Source organism: Heliangelus exortis, chromosome 26 (assembly GCF_036169615.1).
Source record: "Heliangelus exortis chromosome 26, bHelExo1.hap1, whole genome shotgun sequence".
NCBI lineage: Eukaryota > Metazoa > Chordata > Aves > Apodiformes > Trochilidae > Heliangelus > Heliangelus exortis.
In genome coordinates this window covers 3659926-3683496 of record NC_092447.1, presented here as the reverse complement: position 1 = coordinate 3683496, position 23571 = coordinate 3659926, and the positions used below count along the sequence as shown (strand labels likewise).

At 45.9% G+C, this 23571-nt stretch overlaps 1 protein-coding gene across 2 annotated transcripts; it reads left to right on the top strand.

Moving 5' to 3' along the window:
• Positions 1-1897: 1897 nt before the first annotated feature.
• GLB1L2 (galactosidase beta 1 like 2) lies at positions 1898-23379 on the top strand. Of its 2 annotated transcripts, XM_071768931.1 has the most exons (20): positions 1927-2041; positions 4439-4498; positions 6209-6406; positions 6963-7031; positions 7344-7439; positions 8226-8334; positions 8635-8727; positions 10482-10563; positions 12946-13010; positions 14234-14318; positions 15368-15505; positions 15765-15845; positions 16048-16154; positions 16501-16647; positions 16921-16992; positions 17878-17956; positions 19122-19209; positions 21096-21210; positions 22136-22252; positions 22680-23379. In XM_071768931.1, exons 1-20 carry the CDS (start codon positions 1959-1961, stop codon positions 22764-22766), a joined length of 1971 nt encoding a protein of 656 aa, XP_071625032.1. In that variant the 5' UTR covers positions 1927-1958; the 3' UTR covers positions 22767-23379. The 2 variants fall into 2 exon arrangements, with proteins under 2 accessions (XP_071625033.1, XP_071625032.1); XM_071768932.1 differs by lacking the exon at positions 4439-4498 and having other exon boundaries at positions 1898-2041.
• Positions 23380-23571: the final 192 nt, after the last annotated feature.

Genomic DNA, 23571 nt, shown 5'->3' with positions numbered 1-23571 from the left:
GCCAATGGCATCCTGGGCTGGCTCAGGAACAGCGTGGCCAGCAGGTCCAGGGAAGGGATTCTGCCCCTGTGCTCAGCCCTGGGGAGGCCACAGCTTGAGTCCTGTGTCCAGTTCTGGGCCCCTCAGCTCAGGAAGGAGATTGAGGTGCTGGAGCAGGTCCAGAGAAGAGCAAGGAGGCTGGGAAGGGATCCAGCACAAGTCCTGTGAGGAAGGGCTGAGGGAGCTGGGGGTGTTGAGGCTGGAGAAGAGGAGGCTCAGGGGAGACCTCATCACTCTCTCCAACTCCCTGAAAGGAGGTTGGAGCCAGGGGGGGTTGGGCTCTTTTCCCAGGCAACTCTCAGCAAGACAAGAGGGCACAAGAGGTCTCAAGTTGTGCCAGGGGAGGTTTAGGTTGGACATTAGAAAGAATTTCTTTCTGGAGAGGGTGCTCAGCCATTGGAATGGGCTGCCCAGGGAAGGGGTGGATTCTCCATCCCTGGAGATATTTCAGAAGAGCCTGGATGTGGCACTCAGTGCCATGGGCTGGGAACCACGGGGGGAGTGGAGCAAGGGTTGGACTTGGTGATCTCAGAGGTCCCTTCCAACCCAGCCAATTCTAGGATTCTATGATTCTTCCCCGCTCCCGGGGCTCCGCTCCGCCCCGCACCTGCCTGCGGGCAGCGCTTGGCACCGCCCCCCGCGCCGCAACGCGCGCTGATTGGCGGGCGGCGACCAATGGGGTGAAAAAGAGAAATATCCTGACAGGATTAACTCCTGTAAGGAGGGGAGATCAGGCCAAGCTTTTGGTGTGAATTTACTTTATGTAGAATTAAAACTTGTAACATATGTTAATGAATTTGTATTCATAACCAGTAAAATTTAGGGTTAAACTGAGAAAGAAGTGAACAAAGCAGCTGAGACATGTCATTTTCCACTAGAACAATGTAACCAAACACAAGGCCAGAGCGGGATTAACTTCTGTCTTGAAGATAATTAAAAGTGTAGGTCTTGTTCTTAAAACAAGACACTGCCAAGGCCATTTAGGCGCCAGCTGGACACCAAAGAATGTGAACATCTGCACAAGAAGAACATAAAAGATGTCACTACCAACAGATAAGAAGAAAGTTATGGAACATAAAAGATGTCACCACCAACAGATAAGAAGAAAGTTATGGATAGGGCCTGATATCGCCTTGTAACAATATAATGAAGTCAGCAAGAATTGAGAATGTAACGATGTTGTAACCTCCCCTTTTTACTGTATAAATACCCCAACCCTTTCCCTTAACCCTCGGAACTCTTTGTCCAGCGAGTGTTGGGAGTTCCCCGGATCCACAAATAAATACCTTTTCTGTTTAAAGGCTTAAAACTCTGGTGAAGGGATCCAGCACAGATCCTATGAGGAGAGGCTGAGGGAGCTGGGGGTGTTGAGGCTGGAGAAGAGGAGGCTCAGGGGAGACCTCATCACTCTCTCCAACTCCCTGAAAGGAGGTTGGAGCCAGGGGGGGGTTGGGCTCTTTTCCCAGGCAACTCTCAGCAAGACAAGAGGGCACAAGAGGTCTCAAGTTGTGCCAGGGGAGGTTTAGGTTGGACATGAGAAAGAATTTCTTTCTGGAGAGGGTGATCAGGCATTGGAATGGGCTGCCCAGGGAAGGGGTGGATTCTCCATCCCTGGAGATATTTCCAAAGAGCCTGGATGTGGCACTCAGTGCCATGGGCTGGGAACCACGGGGGGAGTGGATCAAGGGTTGGACTTGATGAGCTCTGAGGTCCCTTCCAAACCAGCCCATTCTATGGTTCTATGGTTCTGTCTCTAAACAGTTTTATTAGGCCTTTTTGGGCTTCAGAGGCGGCTCCGGGGGGAGGAGGCGGGGCGAGGCGAGCGGTGGCCAATGGCGAGCGAGCGGCAGGCGGAGCGGCCCAAGGCTGCGGGGGGAGCGGCGGGGCCGGGGCCGGGGCCGGGGCGGGTGGCGGGCGCCATGTGGCCGTGCGGAGGGAGGCGGCAGCGGCGTCTGGCGGGCATGGCGGTGCTGGTCATCGTGTTCTGGTTGTTGGTGCGCAGGTGAGAGCGGCGGGAAGGATGGGGAGGGGTGTCAGGCCGGCGGGTTGGCAGCGGGCCTGCCGCCGGGAGCCGCTCCGAGGGAATGGCGATGGGGTGGAAGGAAGGGAGCGGTGCCTGGAAGTGTCCAGGGGGTTAATGAGCGGCTGGGGTAAATGAGAAACATCCTTTGGCTGTCGGAAGGAGTGGGGACGGCGGGCGCAGAGCGATCTTGTGGTGGGAGCCGGCAGAATAACGCCGCTGCCTCCCTGCAGAAATGGGGTAAAAGCCTTAAATTGATGTTCCCGGCCGAAAAAAAAGTGATGGGTAAAGGTCCTGTCGATCAGGTGAGGCTGATGCTCACCCTGCCTGCCTGCCTTGGCTTCCATCGTCGCGGCTCCGAGGTTGGATCTCACCCATCGCTGGAGCTGTCACCCGGAGGTTGGATGCAGGAGCAGCGTGGTACCCAAACAGCACCAGGTGCTGCCTTCTGAGCCCCTTTGGATACCCCGGGGGAAACATCGCCCACCTGTAGTCCCAAGAAGTTACTCCTGGTTGTATCTGGCATCCCCTGGGGTCTACATCTCAGTTATTTTGGGGGTGATGCTCTTCCCTGGATGTCTCTTAGAGCCAGAAGTCTGTGTTGCTTCTCCTGCCAAGTGACATGAGCTCTGCAGTTCCCCTTAAGGCTGTATTCAAGCAAGGGAAGAAGTTTGTCCTGTTTTTAACACTTTGGGTATTTGACAGCAGGCTCTGAAATTTACCTGCGGAAAAGCGTTGAGAAATCTCTGTGTAACCAAAAGGAAAATTCCTCTACAGCTGCTCTTGGGTTTGTTCCACGGATGTTCCCAGCAGAGGATTACTGCAGACTGATGGCTGATAAAAGCAGAGAGCCTGTCTCATGTCAGAGTGCATCTATAAAACCCCCTGTCCATTGCTACCCAGCAATTTTCCAAACCTGGGAATAAACCACCCCAAAATGCAGCTGTGGATTTCCCAGCCCCTGGGGCTTGTCTGACCCACAAAGGGTCTTGGGTGCTGCAAGGCAGCGAGTGATGAGTGAGGGCAGCTCAAAGCTTTCACTTTTCCCTGGCCAGAGGAAGCCCAGAATAAACAGCAACGTCCTCCCAGGCAGATCTAAGCAGGGTTTGTGGATTAACTGTGAAGTTCCTCGTCCTCTGAAGCTTGTCCTTTGGTATTGGCAAAGAAATTAATGCTCTCTGCACTTCTTCCCCTCTTTTGGACTTTTTTTTTTCTTCTATTCTGTTAGCTTTTGGTTTTTTTCCCCCAAATTTCTGCCTGGTAGACCAAAGGTGAATCCCTCATGCAGAGTAGACTTCAGCTGGGTTTTTATTTTAGAGGCATGAACATTTCAGCAGCTAACTGCTACCTTCCTATCCCACTTGCAGTGCTTTGCACTTCAGCTTGCATCCCATAAAGGCAGATCTTTTCAGTAAAGACTAACTGCTGATCTGGGTAACCTAATGCTATTTTTATTGCAAAAGAAAGAGATTTCCCTGAAGCAGGGAGGAGATGGCTACCAATGGATGAAATAGGCCAGTAGCCTTTAACAAAAGGATAAAACCAGAAGTTTTGCAACCTGTGTTGTCATAGAGATGAGAAAAAAAAAATCTATTGGGAGCTCTACATGCTCTCAAGAGGTAGCACAGAACCCAGGTGGGTGTTTGAGCTGTGGAAGTCCAGCTCAGGGTAACAGGATAAAGCTCTCCTGAGTCACAGGAGTTTTTTTCAGAAGTGACTTTAAATAGATCCCAGTGAGAGTTGTGGGTTTCAGGATATCCAGGATAATAGTCTGGAAATATTGGGAGCCTGGGGGCTTCCTACTTGGTGAGAAAAAACACTGGAGTCTAGGAAGTTTTGAGGCAGGAAACTTGATGGGAACTTGCCAGTGAAGTTATGCCCAGGATTAAGAAGATAAGCTTAAGTGATTTGTTTATTTTTATCTGGCTAGGTATGCTTCTGAGTACAGCCTTCCTTCTGGCACCAGTGGCAGCTTGCAGGAATGTTGAGTGCAGGGGAAACTCAAGGATTTACCAAGCTCAGGAACAAATTGGAAACTTTGGTGCTTTCCAACCTAATTTTTATTTAGGTGTGTCTGTGAGGTTGGCATCTCCAGACCCCCTGGAACTTTCCTCCTCCAAGCAATAGGAGTAGAACTTTTTTTTGACCACATTCCTACTCAGGCATTTAAATACTGTATGAATACCCTTTACATTTCATGCTTATTTCTCCTACTTCAAGCTGCACTGCCTTCAGAAAAGCTCTGCTACTGCTGCATCACCTTCTGCAGGGGATCCCTTACTGTCTCCTTGCTCAGCACTGATTTTTAAGTGGTTTGGCAGTGAGTGCACACGAGTTGGGTGAAGGCAGAGCATATCTAATCTGGACTTCCTTTTCCAGGTATTACCCATGCCTGCTGCCGGTTGTTTCAGAGCCCTGTGAGAATGCTGTGCTCTACAGGTACCCTCTGTGCTTGTCAGCCAGCCCGTGCAGTATCCTCCAAGCCCTAGATTTAGCTCCTTTGTAGTCTCATTGTCTCCTGTTGGAGGACAGGGAATCACTGCAAGCTCCTGCTCAGCAATCCTCATAAGCTTCGAGTCCTCACCCTGTGCTGATTCCTTCCCTTACATGTAAAAAAAGCAGCTGGTGGCTTAGGTATTCCCTTCTTCTCCCAGTGTGACATTTCTCTCCAATGTGTGGGTCATTCTTGCTTTCTTCAGACAGGAATTTATCCCTGGCATCTGGCTGTGAAAACAACTGAGAGGAACAAGCTGCTATTGTCAGACTTCTTTGTGTATTCAGAGTGGTGGAACTGGGCTGGGCTGTTGGAGGCAATAGAACTGCTGTGCAGCTGGACTGGTTGTTTTCTTGGTGCAGTCCTTATTTTTTCCTTGCATTGTGTTGGAAGTTGTCAGAGAGCAGAAGACATCCAGGGTACCAGTAGTGAAATGGAGCTGCTGCTGGAGCAAGGGCTGGGGAATCAGCCAGTGTATATCACAGGTTGATCTTAGATGTCATAAAATTTCCCTATCTTGTCTTGTCAGCAAGTTAGTTTCATGATCTGTGCCTGAACATTGCAGTTGCAGAGTATACAACTCTTCAACAGTTCAGTGTGCAGAATCATAGAATCAAAAAGGGTGGAAAAGATCATCGAGTCCACCCTACAACCCCCAACCACTAAACCATAGAATCATAGAATCATAGAATCCTAGGGGTTGGAAGGGACCTCGAAAGATCATCTAGTCCAACCCCCCCTGCCAGAGCAGGGCCCCCTAGAGTACATCCCCTAGGAACGTGTCCAGGTGGGTTTTGAATGTCTCCAGTGAAGGAGACTCCACAACCCCCCTGGGCAGCCTGTTCCAGGGCTCTGTCACCCTTACAGTAAAAAAATTTTTTCAGATATTCAACTTGAACCTCCTATGCTCCAATTTACACCCATTACCCCTTGTCCTATCACTGGTCACCACTGAGAAAAGCCTAACTCCATCTCCCTGACACTCACCCCTTACATATTTGAAAACATTGATGAGGTCACCCCTCAGTCTCCTTTTCTCCAAACTAAAGAGACCCAGCTCCCTCAGCCTTTCCTCATAAGGGAGATGTTCCACTCCCTTAATCATCTCAGTAGCTCTGCACTGGACTCTTTCAAGCACTTCCCTGTCCTTCTTGAACTGAGGGGCCCAGAACTGGACACAATACTCCAGGTGCGGCCTCACCAATGCAGAATAGAGGGGGAGGAGACCATGAATCATAGAATCATAGAAACCATCCAGTGTAGCTCTTCATCTCCCCATCTTCTGAACACCTCCAGGGATGGTGCCCCCAGCACCTCCCTGGGCAGCCTGTTCCAATGCCTCTCCACTCTTTCTGTGAAGATTTTCCTAATGTCTAACCTGAACCTACCCTTGTGGAGCTTTACCCCATTCCCTCTTGTCGGAGTGGCTTGGAGCATTCAGGATAGAAGCTGCTAGTGAGATGAATATTAAATACACACCTTGGGCTAGTCTTCCACCTGCCTGATCATCTGCTGAAAAATCTGTATGCTCTGTAGACTCTGTTTAAGTTAAGAAATAAGGTGGTGAGAGCTGATCCTGCCAGGTAGGGTGAAGTGAGCAGGCTCTGAGGGGGGACACATCGGGCACCGGGTGCTCATCTCTCTTTCTCTTCCAGGTTTAACTGGAGTGAGCTGATCCCTCTGCGGCTGTGGGGCAGGACCCTGGGCTTGCAGACAGAAAGGTCCCAGTTCCTCCTGGAGGGCATGCCCTTCCGTATCTTTGGAGGCTCCATGCACTACTTCCGAGTGCCCCGGGAATACTGGGAAGACCGCATGCTTAAGATGAAAGCTTGTGGCTTGAACACCCTCACCACGTAAGTGTCCTCACCTGCACCCTTCTCCCCTCTTCCACAGTTGTTGGGGTGGACTTGGTTGTTAATTCCAAAGTCTTCCTGTGCTTTTTACAATGAGGAAGACACAGGAAAAGGTGAAGGGGACTCAGGTTTTCTTTAACCCTCTGCAGTATCCTCCAACTGGAGCAGATGTCCATCAGAGGTACTTGGGAAGTGCCTCCTTAATGCTGACCTGATGAGGAAGGGTCAGGCTCTGGAAGGGCCATTTCCCCATGCTTGGGATTTAGAAATGGGTCTGGTTTGGAGAATGGGAGCCAAACCTAGAAGAGAGACCACATCTGACCATCCTGAGAACCTTGGATGTGGCTGAGTACAGGAGGAGAGTGCAGCAAAGCAAGGGCTTGTCAGAAAAAATGGAAGGAAAGGCACAAATAACATGTAAATAGGCACTTGTAATGGGTTTATCTCTGGGTCTGTTACTGACTAACAAAGGGAACACATAGGGTTTTGGTTTTTTTCTGTGCATCACCAATGCAGTGCCCATTGCAGCACTTCACCTCCTACCTCTGCATTTCAGGTACGTGCCCTGGAACCTTCATGAGCAGGAAAGAGGGAAGTTTGACTTCAGTCAAAACCTGGATCTAGAGTATGTGGTACAGACAGCTCTGTTATTAAATACTCCTGTTCTGAGGGGAGGGTGTGCATGTTGAGGCTGGGTGAAGATGTCATTTCCAGCTTTGGAAACAAAACCTTGATCTGGCAATGGAGACTTTCATTCCTTCCCCTGATTTCCAGAGTCCTGGGGACTGGCAGGTTTAGAACCAATTCAGTAGAGTTGCCTCACCAAGCAATTCTCTGCTGTTTTTGGTACCTAAATTTCATGGTGATTGGTGGAATAGGAGTGGATGGAGCAGGGATTCTGCAGGCAGACAATAATGACACTTGTCTGGATCTCTAGGGCCTTCCTTTCCCTGGCAGCTAAAAATGGTTTGTGGGTGATTCTGCGTCCTGGCCCCTACATCTGCTCTGAATGGGACCTTGGTGGTCTGCCCAGGTAAGTGTGTTATCTGTTCAGGCAAGTGTTTGGTCCATTTTAAAAGTCCTGCTAGAACATGTACTGTGGGGTAATAAAAACCCCATCACTTTTCCAACCTCCTGTTGCATTTTCTCCTAAAGAAAACAGCTTGCTGGTAAGAGGCTTTAAGAGTTGAGTGGAATACGTCAGCCTTGAGCCTTGCCTGGTGACTGGGTCCCTGTGGAACCAGTGCCAGGTTACATGCTGCTTGTTTTCCTTGTCTTCAGAGAGCATAAACCTCAGTGGAGACGTGACAAAAAAAATGGTGATGATTTCTTTTAATCTTTCCATTTTTTCAGAGTGCTTTTGGCATCAGAGAGCTCAGGTGCAGAACTGCAATGATGTGTTAGGGACCTACCCCCAAAAGTGTGGCTGCTGGGAGCAGAGCAGCAGCTTGGTCTGCATTAGATGGTGACAAGTGTGGGTATTGTCAATTGTTGTCACAGCTTCCCTGTGTCTTTTCATCAGACAGATAAAAGAGTCTGATAAGGAGCAGCTATACTGTCATCATTTTACAGATAAAGAGGCAATTATTTTGTAAGCCCACCAAGCTGCACCTGGCTTACAGGAATTGAGTCTTTCAGACTCAAAGCACAATTAGTTAATGCCTCTTTTTGCAGAGACAAGGAAGGTACAAGCTCACTCTCCTTAAACTGTAGCACAATGTTGTTCTGCTTTTGACCAAATTACCTTTTTCTGTCTTAACCCCATATCAGCCAACTAAAAGGAGTAACCACAGGATTCTCTTTGCTGCTTTTTTCATAGCTGGCTACTGCAAGACCCAGAGATGCAACTGAGAACAACATACAAGGGCTTCACAGAAGCTGTGGATGCCTATTTTGATCATCTAATGCCTATTGTGGTCCCTCTTCAGGCAAGTACAATCTGTTACCCTCTCTGCCCACATATGGGGACTGTGCCCAGAGGAGTGTGAGCTGTGTGTGGCAGCTGGTTGAAGCAGTAACAGATCTACCAACTTTGCTTTAGGAACCAGTATGGACTGTGGCTGTCCATGTCAGCTCTCCAGATCCAGCTGGTGGGTTGTGCATAGACTTTGGGAGGACCAGAGGGTGGAGCTGAGTCCATCTGAGATGTGTGCACCTTTTCCTGCAAGGCAGCACCAGAGTGATTTCAGAAACCATGGTGAACAACTTCTCCCTTTTCTTCCTGACAGTACAAGAAAGGAGGTCCCATTATTGCAGTGCAGGTGGAGAATGAGTATGGTTCCTATGCCAAAGACCCAAACTACATGGCCTATGTTAAAATGGTAATGTTTGCACATTTCCTTGTTTCTGGGGTTGCTTATGCTGTCCACAGAGGCTCTTGAACCAAATCAATGGCATGGCAGGAGTCTTAACCTGCTCAGAGTGATGCTTGCTCCTGCACTGCCTCCACCTCCTGGGGTGATTTAACACTGCTGAGAAGGTTAAGCACAAAGTGTACATAGAAACAAGACAAAAAAACTGATTGCAAGTTTGACCTGATAGCATCAAAACTGTCTGTGATTTCTACACACTTTCCCTCCCTCTATCCCACTGGTGGCAAGCACCTAAGCAGATGGCTTTCAGAGCCCAAAAGGAATGGGGCAGAGAGACCCAGTTGTGTGACCCAGTGTGCTGATTCAGTGCTTGCTTTTCCATAGCTCAGTGATGAAAGAGCTTGGGATGTTTCACAGACTTGTCAGAACAGAGCATGTTTCCTTGCCAGGCCTGTGGGTGCATTTTTGCAGTGCTGTTTCATCATACTCTGGTCCTGTCTGCAGCTTGTATCTGAGGAAGCATATTATAGTGGTTAAAGATGAAAATGTGGGAAAGCAGGATTTGCAAGGCTTCCTTTTTGGTTGGAGTGGGATCTAATGTGAGGTGGAGCTCCTTGTCTTTGTTCTGGTTTGGACCCTTGAGCTCTGAATGTGGCAAGTTGGTGGGTTCACATCTGCCTCTAGCACACAGTGATAATGTTGCAGTCTTCCTGGAATGAACTTACCAATTAAAAAAATCCCACAAGTCACAGAAAACCTGAAATCCCTGTCCTTATCACTCTTTTGGGTGCAATGCTTTAAATGTGAAGGCCATAAGAGGACATTGACACCTCCTTCCCTGTACACTTCATGAGCTGGGATAAGCTGAGCACACTCCTGCCTCTGCCTCAAACCTGTTTCTATTCCTGTTTAACCCTGTAACACATTTCAGGGACAGCTCTCTGCCATTTCCCCATTTTACACTTATGTGCAAAAGGAGGGAAAGAAAATTAGTAGTAGCTTCTAAACAGATACTAACTACTTGGTACAGATGACACAGGTAACCTCCCCTGTGTCTTTGTCACCCTTTTACAGTCAATAATTTAGAATTAAAGAGACTGAAGGCTTGGTTTCAAAGTTCCTTCAAGCTCAAGGAGTGACTTCAAATGCAGATACAGTGAAGAGAGGGTTAATTTACAACTAGGCTTTCTTAACCTCTCCTTCAAACATCAGCCAAAGTGCTGTAAAAAAATACCTATTAAAGAAAAATTCAAATGGGAGGAACCTCGTGTGTGCATTTTAAAAGCCTTGGAGTGCTATTTGATACAGTGCTGTGGAACTGAAGAACCAGTGAATTCATTCAGACTTGAGTATTCTAGAAGATGGGTACCTGAGCTCAGTGCCAAACCAACAATTTCCTCTCTTCAGCCTTCTGATAGTCAAACAGAATGAGCTGCTTTTCTTTTTCCTCTTCTACCTGAAGCCCTCTTGGTGGAAGGTATCAGAAGATGATGATAAATATCCTGAAGTTTGCTGTGTCAGTGAGAAACCAATCCAAATGTCTGAAACTAAATAAGATTTTTCAGTTGTAAAAAGCTGGGAAAAAAAAAGTAGGCAAGGAGGCTTCAGAAAGAAAAGGAGCTCTCACAGGAATGGTATTTCTTACCAAGCCACTATCAGTTTCAAGTTATCCCTAGAGAAGGTGATAATGTACTTTAATGCTTTAATATCCTGACACATACTGAACTTTGTTAAGATAATGGCTTTTCCCCTTTTTAATTTAGGCCCTGTTAAACAGAGGGATTGTGGAGCTGTTAATGACCTCAGACAACAAGAATGGTCTGGCTTTTGGCTTAGTGGAAGGAGGTATGTGCTTGTAGGAGAGCAAGGTGAGACCATGTTCTTTGTCTGATTAACTCCATTCTGTGTGTGCTTCTTGATGTTTTTTCCCCAAAATTAGTGTTGAAAATACTACTTCCTATTCCTTCATTTGAATAGATATTAAGCAAGTACCTCAGCAATTACTACGAGTAAAAACTTAATCTGAAGACACCTGCTTTGCAGTTGAACAGAGAAATAAAAAACCCATCAAAACCTAGATTCTGAAATCTAACTTTTGGGAAGCATGGCAAGAGTTTGTGGAGCAGCCCTGTCCTCTCATGGAGCTTAAATAAAGGAGGGTATCAGGTGTGCATAATGCAAAAGGATGTCCATTTTCCCTTCTCCTTTTAAAAAGTGCAATTCCATTAGGTGTTGAAAAATGCTGTTTAGCACCTCTCCTGCTTTTCACCATGAAGAAATGGAGGTAGAGGTGTTTGAGGCTGTTTGGGACAGAGTGTACAGCTTTCTAGATCCAGTTCAGCTGCAATTTTCTATGAACTTGGCCTCTGATCCTTCTGTGTCTCTGCCAGTCATCTCAGCTCCCCTGAATGAAGTGTTTGCAGGGTGCAGTCTGTGAGTGCTCCTGTCACCACTCAAGCCATAAACACTGTTCATTTTCCAATCTCAGGCATAGAGCTGATGAAAGACTTTTTCTTCCTTTTTAATCTGTTGTTTTTATATGAGAGCAGCAGAGGGATAAACTCAAAACCTCTGAAGACCATGGCCCTTCACCATCAGGGTGGTCTTCCCAGTTTTATTTTTTTTTTTTTTTTTTTTTGGTGTGCAGCAGTTTCCAGCCTTCACCACACAGAGTCACTCTCTCCCTGCTAGCACAGGGCTGGTGTGGGAACCCCCTCCTAGTCCTCTCCATCTTCTGGGGGAATGTTTGCTGCCTCAGAGCTCCTTCTTGTTTGCAGTTATCATTTCCAGCATGTTGCATGCTGAGAGCTCTTTGATACCAATTTGCCTCTTAGATATCATAACAACCTGCTCATTAGAGCCAAGATGTCAAGTAATCAGAGGTGTGGAATAACTAGGGCTCCAAGCAGAATAGCAGCAAGGTGGTTTTGAAAGAGCTAAAGGAGAAACAAAATCCACTGTAGAAACATGCATCAGGAAACAGAGAGAAGACTCTGTGCTGAAACTGAAAACTACCACAGGGATTCTGGGATATTCTTTGCTCTGTTCATCAGTGGTTTCTTCCCAAGAAGCATTTCTAGGTTCCTGTTGATGCCAGGAGCAGTCAGTCTGGTGCTCTGCAGCATCTTAGCCCTTACTCAGTGTTTGCAGCACATTTCCAGAGGATGTGGAGGAAAGCTTTTGTTGTTGTGGGTCCCTTCATGCCCATGGAGCCAGTGGGATGTCTCATGCTCTAGGAAAAAAGTGTCCCATGTTTGCCTTCAGGATTGCCAGCTAAGGTATCATGTCAGTGCTGCATCCAGACTTGATTTTATTCCCTCATTTATTTGCTTGTGCCAGATTCTTCAGCTCAAGCACACTACACAAGTCAGCCTATTAGAATCAAGGTATTAAATAGTGAGAAGTGTGCTCTGGCTTCTGTAAATATTCTGTTTGAAGTCTGACACAACTGAGGCTGGATTTGATACCAGTTCTTTTGTAAGAAATCCCTTTTTCATACAGAATCATCTCACCGCTCCTGCATTTTCCAAGTTTTTTTGGAGAAATATCATCAGTCTGACTGAGAGCTAAAAAAAAAAAATTAAAAAATGGTTCAAACATGTACCAGGGGCTGGGACAATGATGCCAGCTTAGTGTCAGCTCCTGCAGACAGATCTCCCAGCTCCAGTGCTTGAAGATGAGTCAGTGACTTTGGCTGCACACACCAACCAGTTGCAGGTTCCCCCCTGCTTCACAGGGCAGAAGCAGAGATAAAGTCTTCAAATTACCATTTTTTTCTGGTTGACTTGTGCTGTGGTTTCTCTCACCCACCCCCACAGACATGACAAGCTGTAAGATATTGCCTGGGTCGTGATTCCTGCAGCTAAAGCCTGGGAGATCAGTGTGGCATTCAGATGGGACTTTCTAATAATAAGTTTGTTTTTATCTGAGGATCTCCAAGTGTTCTGCAGCCTCTAATTAAGCTGCTGACACCCAGGAGCTGCTCTCCCTTTCTAATATCACTGAACATTAGAGCTAAGAAGATGGCCTGCAAATATTTCACTGTAGTCCAGTCACTGCTCACTAAGTGAAGACTTTGCTGAGAAATTGCTGAGGAAGTTGTATTGGTCATTCAGAAGATGTTCCAGTTCCCCCTGAGCTTGTGCTGGGCTGATGCCTAAGGAGATGATCCCTGTGGCATTTCACACGTGTCTAAAGTAATTAAAACCTTTTTTCTTTTCCCAATAGCACTGGCCACTGTTAACTTTCAGAAACTGGAACCTGGGGTGCTGAAATACCTGGACACAGTACAGGTAAGGTGCAGAAAAACTTTGTTCAGCTGGGTTTTTTCAGGACAGCATTAGAAATGAAGCCCTGATGGATTGTTTTGGTTCTCTGTGTTGGTTTGGGGCTTCCTTCTCACCAGGTCAGATCCTTCTGGAATCAGTGGATATGTCTGTGCTGCTTTGGGAAGTGAAAATTTTAAACATGCTGTTATTCAGCATCTTCTAAAAGGCCTCCCATGATGCTGTGGCCTGTGTTTAGTGGTCAGAAGTTAGATTTCTCCCCAGTTTCAAGTGCTGATACCCAGTGGCATCCTCCTTTGCAACTGTAAGGACTATGCTTTCTTTTCCTTCTTATGGTCCTTTATTCCAGAGGGTGATGAAGCTCCTTTTTTGACTTGTTTACTGGGAAGAGATTCATTAAACCCATTTCCAAGAGGTGGACTGAAGCTGGAGCAGTTAGATTATTACAGGCACCTGCAGTTGTTTTCTCCTAATGAAACATGAGTTCCTTTAATGCCACTTACCTTGGAAATTTCATGTGGCATCAGCCAAACCCCTTACCAAATAAAAAGCAAAAATTGCCTTGACTAGAAGTAAACACCAGGAGGAGGGAGTGCCAGGCAGGCTGAGCACCTTGTCCTGCCTGGTGTGATGGGACCAGCTGGAATTCTGCAGGAGCTGAGGGATCTGGCATGCTGTGACAAAGGGGAAGGAACTGCTCTGTTGCAGAGCCTTTTTAATGAAGACCTAATTCCTGCAAAGGCTAATTCTTCCCTGCCAACACCATATGCAGCATTAAAAAGACATTAAGCTGCAAAGTCTGCTGTTCCTACCTTGGCAAGCTCTGGCTGCACTGCACCTGCAAACTCTCAGCTGGCAGTGGTGTAGCTGGTAAGCAGACATTTATAGATGTGTGTTTCTAGCAGAAAATCTAAAGTGACAGTCAGGTTTTTCTTGTTGCTACAGCTCTACCAAACAACATCCAGAGCTGCTCAGTACCACCCAATTATTGTGGGTTTTGCTTTGTACCTTGCAGAGGATTTCTCTGCTTTGTTTGCCTGTTCTGGGCATTGCTGGTGCCCTTGTTCCTCACTTCTTCAGAGCTCCTAAGTAGCTTTTGGTTTTGAAGAAGAAGGAAAAAACTCTTGTAAACCACGTCACCAAACTGCATTTGAGCAATGCTTCTGTAGGGGATGAGCACAAGGCTGCCCTGTCTCCATTTTAACTCTTTTCTTTTTGTTTTGATACAGAGGGATCAGCCAAAGATGGTGATGGAGTATTGGACTGGGTGGTTTGATAGCTGGGGAGGCCCTCACTACGTCTTTGATGCAGATGGTGAGCACCACAGAAAGTTCTTGTAGATGGGGAGGGTTTCTTTCTCAGCAAAGAGTCATGGAAAAATGACATACAACTTTCTGTCCTGCTGTAATCTTTGCTTTGTGTGAGCCTTTATAAATGAATAATCTCTCAGTGAGTGGGTCAGATGGTTGTGCCTTGGATTTTCTTTAGTAGCATTAGTGAAAAGCAGCTCTTAAAAAAAAAATTAAATAATTTTTTCTTTTTATTCCTTGAAGAGGGACTCTATGGGGCATGCAGAGAGGCAAACTTCTTATGAGGTTAATGTTGTGTGACCTGAGGCTTCATGCTACTCTCATGTTGATTTTTAAAATGCAGATCAGTGATCTAAATCATCTCTCTCTCCTCCTGAGGTAATCTACATTCTATGAAGACTTCATTTCTGCTTTGTAAAAATGTCACAAGTTTTGTGAAGCCTTCATCATAATGACATTACTTGTCTAGTGAATAACCACTCCTCATTAGGAGATTATTATTTTACTTTTTTGTGAGAATATGGTGAACTGAAGCCTTTTGCAAGTAGAGAACCTTCTGAGAAGTATCAGGGTTTTTTTCTGGTCTTAAAGCTCATTTAGGAAGGAAGACTAGTAGTAAAAAAAAACAAAACAGCAACCCCAGAACCTCCAGGGTATCTAAAGTACAATGAAAACAGAAAACAGAGCTATAGAAGACTATTTTAATGACTCTCATCCTCCTGTAATTGTCTTTCTAATTGGGTCACTGGCATGCTGAGTTTTGGAGTCTGACTGAGCAGTCCTTGCAACTCTTCTGCTTAAAAATAAAATTCCTGCTCAAACACATGATCTTCACCCTTTTTCACCTTTAGGAGAGGTATATTTGCCTGTATTAATGTTTCCTGATGTGTCAGTAGATGTGCTGCCCTTCCTTAGGGCAAAACACACATCCCAAGGCAAATGACTGGAATTACCCAGGTGTAACTGACTGACAAGGACCAGCAGGTTTGGGTCTGCTTTGAATTCCTGGAAGAGCACTAGCCTGGCTTCTTGCTCTCTGCTCTTCTTTCACAGACATGGTGAATACTGTAGCAAGTGTCCTCAAATTAGGAGCATCCATCAATCTCTACATGTTTCATGGAGGCACCAACTTTGGCTTCATGAACGGTGCTTTGGAGGCTGATGAATACAAGTCAGATGTCACCAGTTATGGTGAGTTTGCTTTCCCTTCCCTGTCCATTTCTTTTTTTTTTTTTTCTTTTAATTTTACCAACTCAAATTGTACTGATCTTTTAATGCCAGCAGCCTTTTATTAAAATTGTAAATCGTTGGGTTTATCCTGCGTGGAATTCTGGATAGGTACAAATAAGATCTCTGAAAGCATGGTGCTCCTTGCTGAGTGGCTCTTCTCCAAATTAGGAAGTCCCAGAGCTGCTGTTTGCTTTTTAAAACATATTTGCTTCCTTTTTAGATTATGATGCTGTGCTGACAGAGGCTGGAGACTACACCTCCAAATTTTTCAAGCTCCGACAGCTCTTCAGCATGATCATTGGTAATTACAAATCCAAGAACCAAACTGCTGGTCTCCCTGCAGTGTTAAATCAAAGGCTTGTTCCAACTGGCCCTTCTGCTGGAGCCCTGTGACTCTGGTTGGTTGGCTGACAGGGTGATTTTTCCAAAAGATGGGAGGGAGGACCCAAGGAGGTTTTTGGCATCGGAAATAGTTGTTCTTTCTCTTTCTTTTTGCATTACAGGCCAGCCTCTACCTCTCCCTCCTATGATTGAAAGCAAAGCATCATATGGTGCAATCCTGTTGCACCAATGTATCTCTCTCTGGGATGTGTTACCATCTCTTGTACAGGTACTGCCAATTTTAATGCATCTCAGTACCAAAAAGGCATCACCTCTTAGGTAGAAAAGGTGATCAGGGAGCTGGCTCATTATCCCCTGGGGTTAAGGTTGGGGAATGTTTTGCAAAGGAGACAAATCTTTTGGCTCACCTTTTTTCCAGCTCTTGAAATTCCAGTTTTACAAATCCTTTGTCTCCTTTTTCTTGGTACTTTGTCTTCATTGCTGTAGTTTTCACAGAGCCATAAGGTAATCACTGTCAGGATGCATGCAACCTGTGGCAGAGTGGAACACCTATCTTAAAGGGATTGCCAGTGCTGAGAGGCCACTCCTGCTGTTAATTTTTTTCTCTTTTGCAGCCCATCAAGTCAGAGTTTCCTGTTAACATGGAGAACCTGCTTGTAAATGATAGCAGTGGGCAGTCCTATGGATATGTGCTCTATGAGACTGTCATATTTGGTGGTGGACACCTGCACTCAAGGGACCATGTCCGTGACAGAGCACAAGTAAGGAGCAGATCCAGCCCTTCTAATTTGTAAATCAGCTTGAGGTTCCACTCTACTAAAACTTTAAACATCAGAACATTGAATGCTGTGATGGTTTTTTTCCCTGAATCAGTGACACAGTTAAGGACACCGAGTTGTGCTTTCAAGTAGAGACAATTCCCTCCCCAAATACAACTTTAGCAACCTATGCAACACATAATTATGTGTAAAATAACCATAATCTTAGTATAAATGATGAGGAGTTCCTCTGCTTTCTTGTGCTCTGTTCTGCAGGTGTTTGTGAACACCATGTATGTTGGTGAGCTGGACTATAACACTCTGGAGATCTCCCTTCCTGAAGGCCAGGTAACTAACTGGAGATTGCTGACAGCAATAATATGTGGCTAACAGAACCAAGACTGCTTGCTGAAGAGGCATAGCTGAAGAAATCACCCACCTCCCCCCTAATACTAGCTGGTAGGGCAGCCTGACACAGGGAGCTGTTGTTACAGCCTGATTAGAAGCTACTTCACCAGTGAAACACAGCATGATTTCACTGACTGTGGTTGAAAAGTGTGTTTTGAATACTTTCCCATGGAGAAAATTCAAGTCAGCAGCAGCCCTTGCTGCACAAAATTTGCCATCCTGCCTGCCACACTCAAGCCATCAAGCCACTCAAGACATCAGACAACTGTAGACATCAAGCACTGGTACCCTCTTTGTGCAGACTGGGTCTGTGGAGGCTTCATCTGCCTTAGCACTAAGCAGGTTTTAAGGGGGAATTTGGTGGTTTTTGCACCTATTTGACCTCAGTCAATAGGAGAATGTTTCTCTTCAGTTGTGAGAACAGCCTTACCCTGGCAGTCAGGTTGGGTAGGGATGGGATGCACATCAACCTGTGCCTGTCTCCTAGGGGCAGGTGAGGGTGTGGATGTACTGCTGGTTCTTATGACTTGTGGGAGAGCTGTGTGACATAAGCCTGTTGTGTGTCAACCTCCATTTCTGGCTCTGTGGGTGATCCCAAAATGGGACTTGGGAATTCAGCAACTTTATGGGAAGGCAGAGAGTTCCTCTCTTCAGAGGAACTGTTTGCAGTGGGTGGGGACACTGTTCTGCAATGACCAAAAGCACTGGTGCCACCTCCCCTCTTTAAACACCTCTACTGACCTCTGTTAAGCAAGCCCTAGGGCTGATGCAGCACATGCTGCTCTCTGCTCCAGCTGATGCTCTTCCATTTATGTTTTTTCACAGGGATTCAGGCAGCTCAGACTCCTGGTGGAGAACCGTGGTCGTGTCAATTATGGCCTGGCACTGAATGAACAGAGGAAAGGTGAGTCCAGTTCTTGGTTCTCCAACTGCCCTGGGTAGCTCCTTGAGTTTAAACACTGGAGAACTCTCTTTCTTGGGCAAAGACCCAACAACTATTGTAGTGCTACCCAAGACTTCCACATAGGAGGCAGTGGGAAATGCTATGATGGAGGTAACTTGTTAAAAAAACTTGTTCATGCTCCCCTGTCTGGAGTGATCATGGGTGACAACCAGCTAAAGCTTCTCATTTTATAGGGGTAAAACTAAAACCAAGGCCATCAGTGAATCTTATTCTGCCCTAGAACTGCTAGGTGATGTTAGGTTACCCTTTCTCCTGCTCTGTGAGCATGTTACTTCACAGGGAGAGAAGGAAAATACCTCATTTAACCTATTTTTCCCCTGGGGGTTGAATAGGGAAGATCACAACATTTAAAAACTCACAAGATATCAGAAGGAATGGACTGGATTCTCTTGAGCAGCATTTACTAAAATGGTCCAGCCTAACACCAATGAGCTGTCAGAGGGTGAAACCCCAGGATTTTATTTTAGTGGGGAACTGTATGCAAAAAACCTAGACAAAATAGGCTAAGGGACTGTACTAATTTTATTTCACTGCAGAAGAGGTGCATAAAGCCTCTGCTCTGCTTTAGCAGTCCCAACTGCAGTCCTGTAATTAGGAGGCTGGATTAGGACCCAGGCTTTGCCTGCTACATGGAGATAACTTTATCTAACAAGAGAGTGCTAAAGGGAAATTATTTACTAAAGGTGTCTTAAGATCCTTGGGTGAAAAGCACTGGATCAGCAATGGACATTACTGCTTGTCCATGGTATATTTTGTTGTGCCTGTTAGAGAAGTAACTGATCTACTGTTTTAAAAAAATCCATACATGGCCTGCTAACTAAAAAACAACAGTAACAGCTAAACCCCATCTGCTGCCTGTGCCAACAATGTTTTCTGCTTGGAGGGTGTTTAATGGCTTGGTGAGCTGAAGCAAAGGAGAGTGTGGAGAGGCCAAAGTATAGTAATGTTCCCCACTCAGTCTGGATGAGCAATGGGACCATATGGACTCTAATTCCATTGCAAAATGTGGCTGCTTTCCATCTCCTGCTGTTCCTTGCATTCAAATAGGAAAATCTATCAGCTCTAGCTGTTTTTCAGCTCTTCATTACCTCCATTGCTCTTGCAGGCTTAATTGGTGATGTCTTCTTGAATAAAACCCCCTTGAGGAACTTCAAGATTTACAGTTTGGAGATGAAGCCTGGCTTCATGAAAAGGTTTGTAGGATTTAAAAACTTTTTTTCTTCCTCATTAGAAACCAACTGTTTACCAGCAGCACAAACTCTAATAGGCAGCAGTTAAATGCATCAGAAAGGCAACACCAGGTAAAAGCAGGTAGGTGGATTTTCCCATTGATAAGTTCCTTGCTGATACCTTTTTGCCCAAAAATAGGGCAGAAAATGGTGCTGCTTTATCCATACCATTATTGAGGGGTGAAGTGTATTCCCAGGGTGGAGGATTTAGAGAACAGCAGGGATAGATCAGGCAGGTAAAAGCATGGCTTACCCAAAAGGGTGGGTCCCAACACGCCCAACATGTCAGAGGATTTTGTGTCTTTTTTTGGGATTAGCAATATGCCTGATGGATTTAGCCACTCAGACTCACAGGGGAGGGATTAATCCTAGGAAGCTACTAATAGTACATTAACAAGTCCAGATGGCTTCATCTCTTTTAAGTTGTTTTGCTTTAATGCAAGAAAGACTGGAAAAAGAAATCTAGCAGGGCTAAGTGTGGTCTCTGGTAGATAAAGAAAACTTTAGGAAACACTGAAGGCAACAGATGCCCCATGGGCTCTGGCCACAATCCAGGGAGACCCTCTCCAGTTATGTTGTTAATACCAGAAAGTAACACATGTGCATCCCTCCCAAGATATCACTGCTCCTGCAGTTTGTGTAGGAAGGAGAGAGAGGCCACGTTAAAGTAAAATGGCTTTTAAAGAAAAAAAAATTGTATTTTGAAATCTTTAAGGACAAACTTAAACAGGTGCTGGAGGGCTACTTTAAGGATTCTTAATAAAGGGGTAACTTGCATAACCTTTGATTTCAGGGGTTTAGGAGAGCATTTCCAATGAGGAACAGTAAAGCAAGTGAACTGCCATGCCCAAAGAAAAGAAAGATTTGTCAGCACTACAGCCAGGGCCTGGCAATGGACCAGTGGCAATGGAACAGTCAGCTTACAGTCACTGTGTAGGAGGGATGGAGCCCGTGGTATTGTGAAAGGAATCATTGTAGGCTTTTAGTTGAATAATTCAGCAGCAGTCAGGCTGCACTGGATCAATAACTTCCCTGGATCAATAACTTCCCTGAATCCAAGAGATTCAGGGCAGAAGGAACACGAGGCCACACCTCGAGTCCTGTGTCCAGTTCTGGGCCCCTCAGCTCAGGAAGGAGATTGAGGTGCTGGAGCAGGTCCAGAGAAGAGCAAGGAGGCTGGGAAGGGATCCAGCACAAGTCCTGTGAGGAAGGGCTGAGGGAGCTGGGGGTGTTGAGGCTGGAGAAGAGGAGGCTCAGGGGAGACCTCATCACTCTCTCCAACTCCCTGAAAGGAGGTTGGAGCCGGGGGAGGTTGGGCTCTTTTCCCAGGCAACTCTCAGCAAGACAAGAGGGCACAAGAGGTCTCAAGTTGTGCCAGGGGAGGTTTAGGTTGGACATGAGAAAGAATTTCTTTCTGGAGAGGGTGATCAGGCATTGGAATGGGCTGCCCAGGGAAGGGGTGGATTCTCCATCCCTGGAGATATTTCAAAAGAGCCTGGATGTGGCACTCAGTGCCATGGGCTGGGAACCACGGGGGGAGTGGATCAAGGGTTGGACTTGATGAGCTCTGAGGTCCCTTCCAACCCAGACAATTCTAGGATTCTATGATTCTGACTGAAGCTTGAGGCTTCTGTGGGACTTCTTCCCAAATTGTTGTGACAGGTAACAAATAATGCCAGGTTGTCCCTCCTCACTGTGACCGTGCAGGAGCACAAGCAGGAATGTCAAGGAAATAGCAGCCCTGTGGTAATAAGACCCATCTGCAGATGGAAGGAGCAGTTTGAAGCCATCTCAAGATCATTGCAGTGTCTCTTGGTGCTTTCCTGCTGAGTTTGGTTGCTCTCTTACAGCTTGAGGCACGTTGCTGGCTGGAGTGCAGTCCCAGATTACTTTGTTGGTCCAGGTTTTTTTCGTGGAAAGCTGTGGATAGAGCATCAGCCACAGGACACTTTCTTGAAGTTACAGGCAAGTCCTATTTTTCTCTTCCCCCCCCCCCCACCCTCCCCATTTATTTCTTGACTGAGAGTTTTTGAACAGCTGGTTAGAGAGACACTTGTGTAACAGCTCTGGCTGAGCTCAGTCCTATTGTCTGCAGTTTTTCAGTCTTCCTCTGACCTTGGAGAATTATTTCCAGGGTGTAGAAGTCTTCTCAAGTTGGCAGGTAATTCTTTTCAGTCTGTAGTGGTCCTGATGAGGAAACACATGCAATACTGACCCTGCAGAGCTGCTGATGAACAGTTCTTTTTTTGTTGTTGTTGTTGACACAGAAATGCTATTTCTTTCCTAGTTGCAGAGCAGTAATGGGCACAAAAAACAAAGAAGGCAGAAGCTTTAATCCTGCCTCTTCAATGTGACATGGAAAGATTAACTTCCTTGTAGGCATGGCAAGAGACTTAGCATTTGCATCTTCCTTTTGGGAAGATTGCAGCTCTTGCACAGAACTTAGAGATACTGAGTATTATTCAGCTTCTCCAGTTTCACTCCCTTAGAGCCAGGCTTCTTGCAAATCATTATTGTACTGCTCACTTTTCCATTTATGCTTTGTTGTAAATGATGCTTATGTAGCAATACAGGATCTCCATCACCTGGGAAATAGGTGAGGGGAGTTATTCTGTGCTTGGGAAGAAATAAAGATATTTCTGTTGAAAAGGATGAAGCTTCCTGGACAAGCTTGGATCATGAAGATCACATTTTTGAAAGCCTTATCCTTTTAATTAGTACATTAAGGATAACTCCTGTTCTACAGAACTTATTAGATGTTCATTGCTTCAGGGGAAGCAAGCAGAAAAACTTGCAGAAAGTGACCTGAAAGCAGACTTAAGTTTCCTTAAGGGATGCTATCTAGGCAGTACAGCTGCCTCAGTAATTCTGTGTTCTGTCCTGATTCTAGGGCTGGGAAAAAGGAGTTGTTTTTGTCAATGGTCAGAACCTGGGCCGCTACTGGAAAATTGGACCTCAGGAAACACTCTACCTTCCTGGCCCCTGGTTATATAGAGGGAGCAATGAGGTGAGAGGCTTTGGAGGGATTTATTTTTTCTTGTCGGGTGTTATTAAAGATCCTGCTCTGAGTCATGTCCTAAAGACATTCCCAGCCTAGTCATTACCTATCTCTAGCTGAAAACCAGTGCAATAGAGAGGAAGGAGACTGTTATCTCCTAAGATCCATGACAATTAGGAAAGGTGCTAATTTACCTGCTCTAAAGCTGACTATGGCTGTGACAACCATGAAGACAAGGTGGCAGCTAAACCTCAGAGCACTGCATCATGTTCAGAATCGGGACAAACCTGATTTGATGCTGGCTCCTTTTCTGCATCACGTGGTGCTGAAGAAGAAGCAGGGTTATTGTTCAGCCTCGTGTTGATTGATTCCTTTCAATGATGCTCCCTTCCCCCTCCTGTGCAGAACTTTGTCTACCTACCCCTCTCTTCTGCAGATTGTCATTTTTGAAGAGCGCACTGCAGGACGGATAATCCAGTCTGTTGACATTCCTTACTTAGGAAGGACCCAGTATGTGGACTGATGAGAGCTTTTCTCCCACGTTTGGTTCATCTTGACTATTCCTGGTTGCATGTCTGGGGACACCGTGGCCCAGGCACTTGGGCATGTTAATTTCCACTAGCCCCAGGATTTGCCCTTTGGCAGTAAGTTCAGAAGACAGAAGGGGCCCCTGAAGGAACCAGAGTCCACTGTTTGATGGATGGATGTGGAAATCCATCTCCCTGCACTGAGGACCCACAGCTTGGCTGGCTGTGCATGATGTTTTGGGCCATGTGGTGAAAGTGGGGGAGTAAAAAAGGGGAGAGAGAAAGAACTGAAGCCATCTGAAATGGAAGCTGAGCTCAGCTCTGCAGTGACTTGAAAGATGTGTCATTACTGGCCTCCTCGTTTTTATAATTAGATAGGGAGAAAATAGTTGGCAAATATGTGAGTAACCAGGTGTGGAAAACCATTTTGTTGTGCTTCCAGGCAGAATTTAGCAGCTCACTCTGCAAAGAGGCCGTTACTTGTTGGAAGCTAAGTTGGTTGTCAAATGAGTTTAATTCAAGCTTTTTTTTTCTGTTCAGGTTTACTATGGAGGTTGTCTCTCTCAAAAAGCAAAAAACAACAAAAAAAAAATGTTTTAAAAAGTGAAATGTATTTTGGTTTCTGTCAAATAGATCATTCTGTTTCAGGCCAGGCAGGACTAAGAACTTCCAAGGAGGAGGTGCAGGAGAAGAAAAGGATAAGTTAGTCTTCCAGTCATCCCTCCATCCCTGTGCCCACTGTGAAACACCTGAAGATGAAATTCCCCCTTGTAAAATGACTGGGGATCAGATTTTGGGATG

Bases quoted from the DNA above. Each gene is read 5' to 3' on its own strand.
- GLB1L2 (XM_071768931.1), top strand. From the start codon at position 1,959: ATGTGGCCGTGCGGAGGGAGGCGGCAGCGGCGTCTGGCGGGCATGGCG. The intron at 7,032-7,343 runs GTATGTGGTACA...CTGGATCTCTAG, and splicing joins AGTCAAAACCTGGATCTAGA to GGCCTTCCTTTCCCTGGCAG. The intron at 19,210-21,095 runs GTTTGTAGGATT...GCTCTCTTACAG, and splicing joins AAGCCTGGCTTCATGAAAAG to CTTGAGGCACGTTGCTGGCT.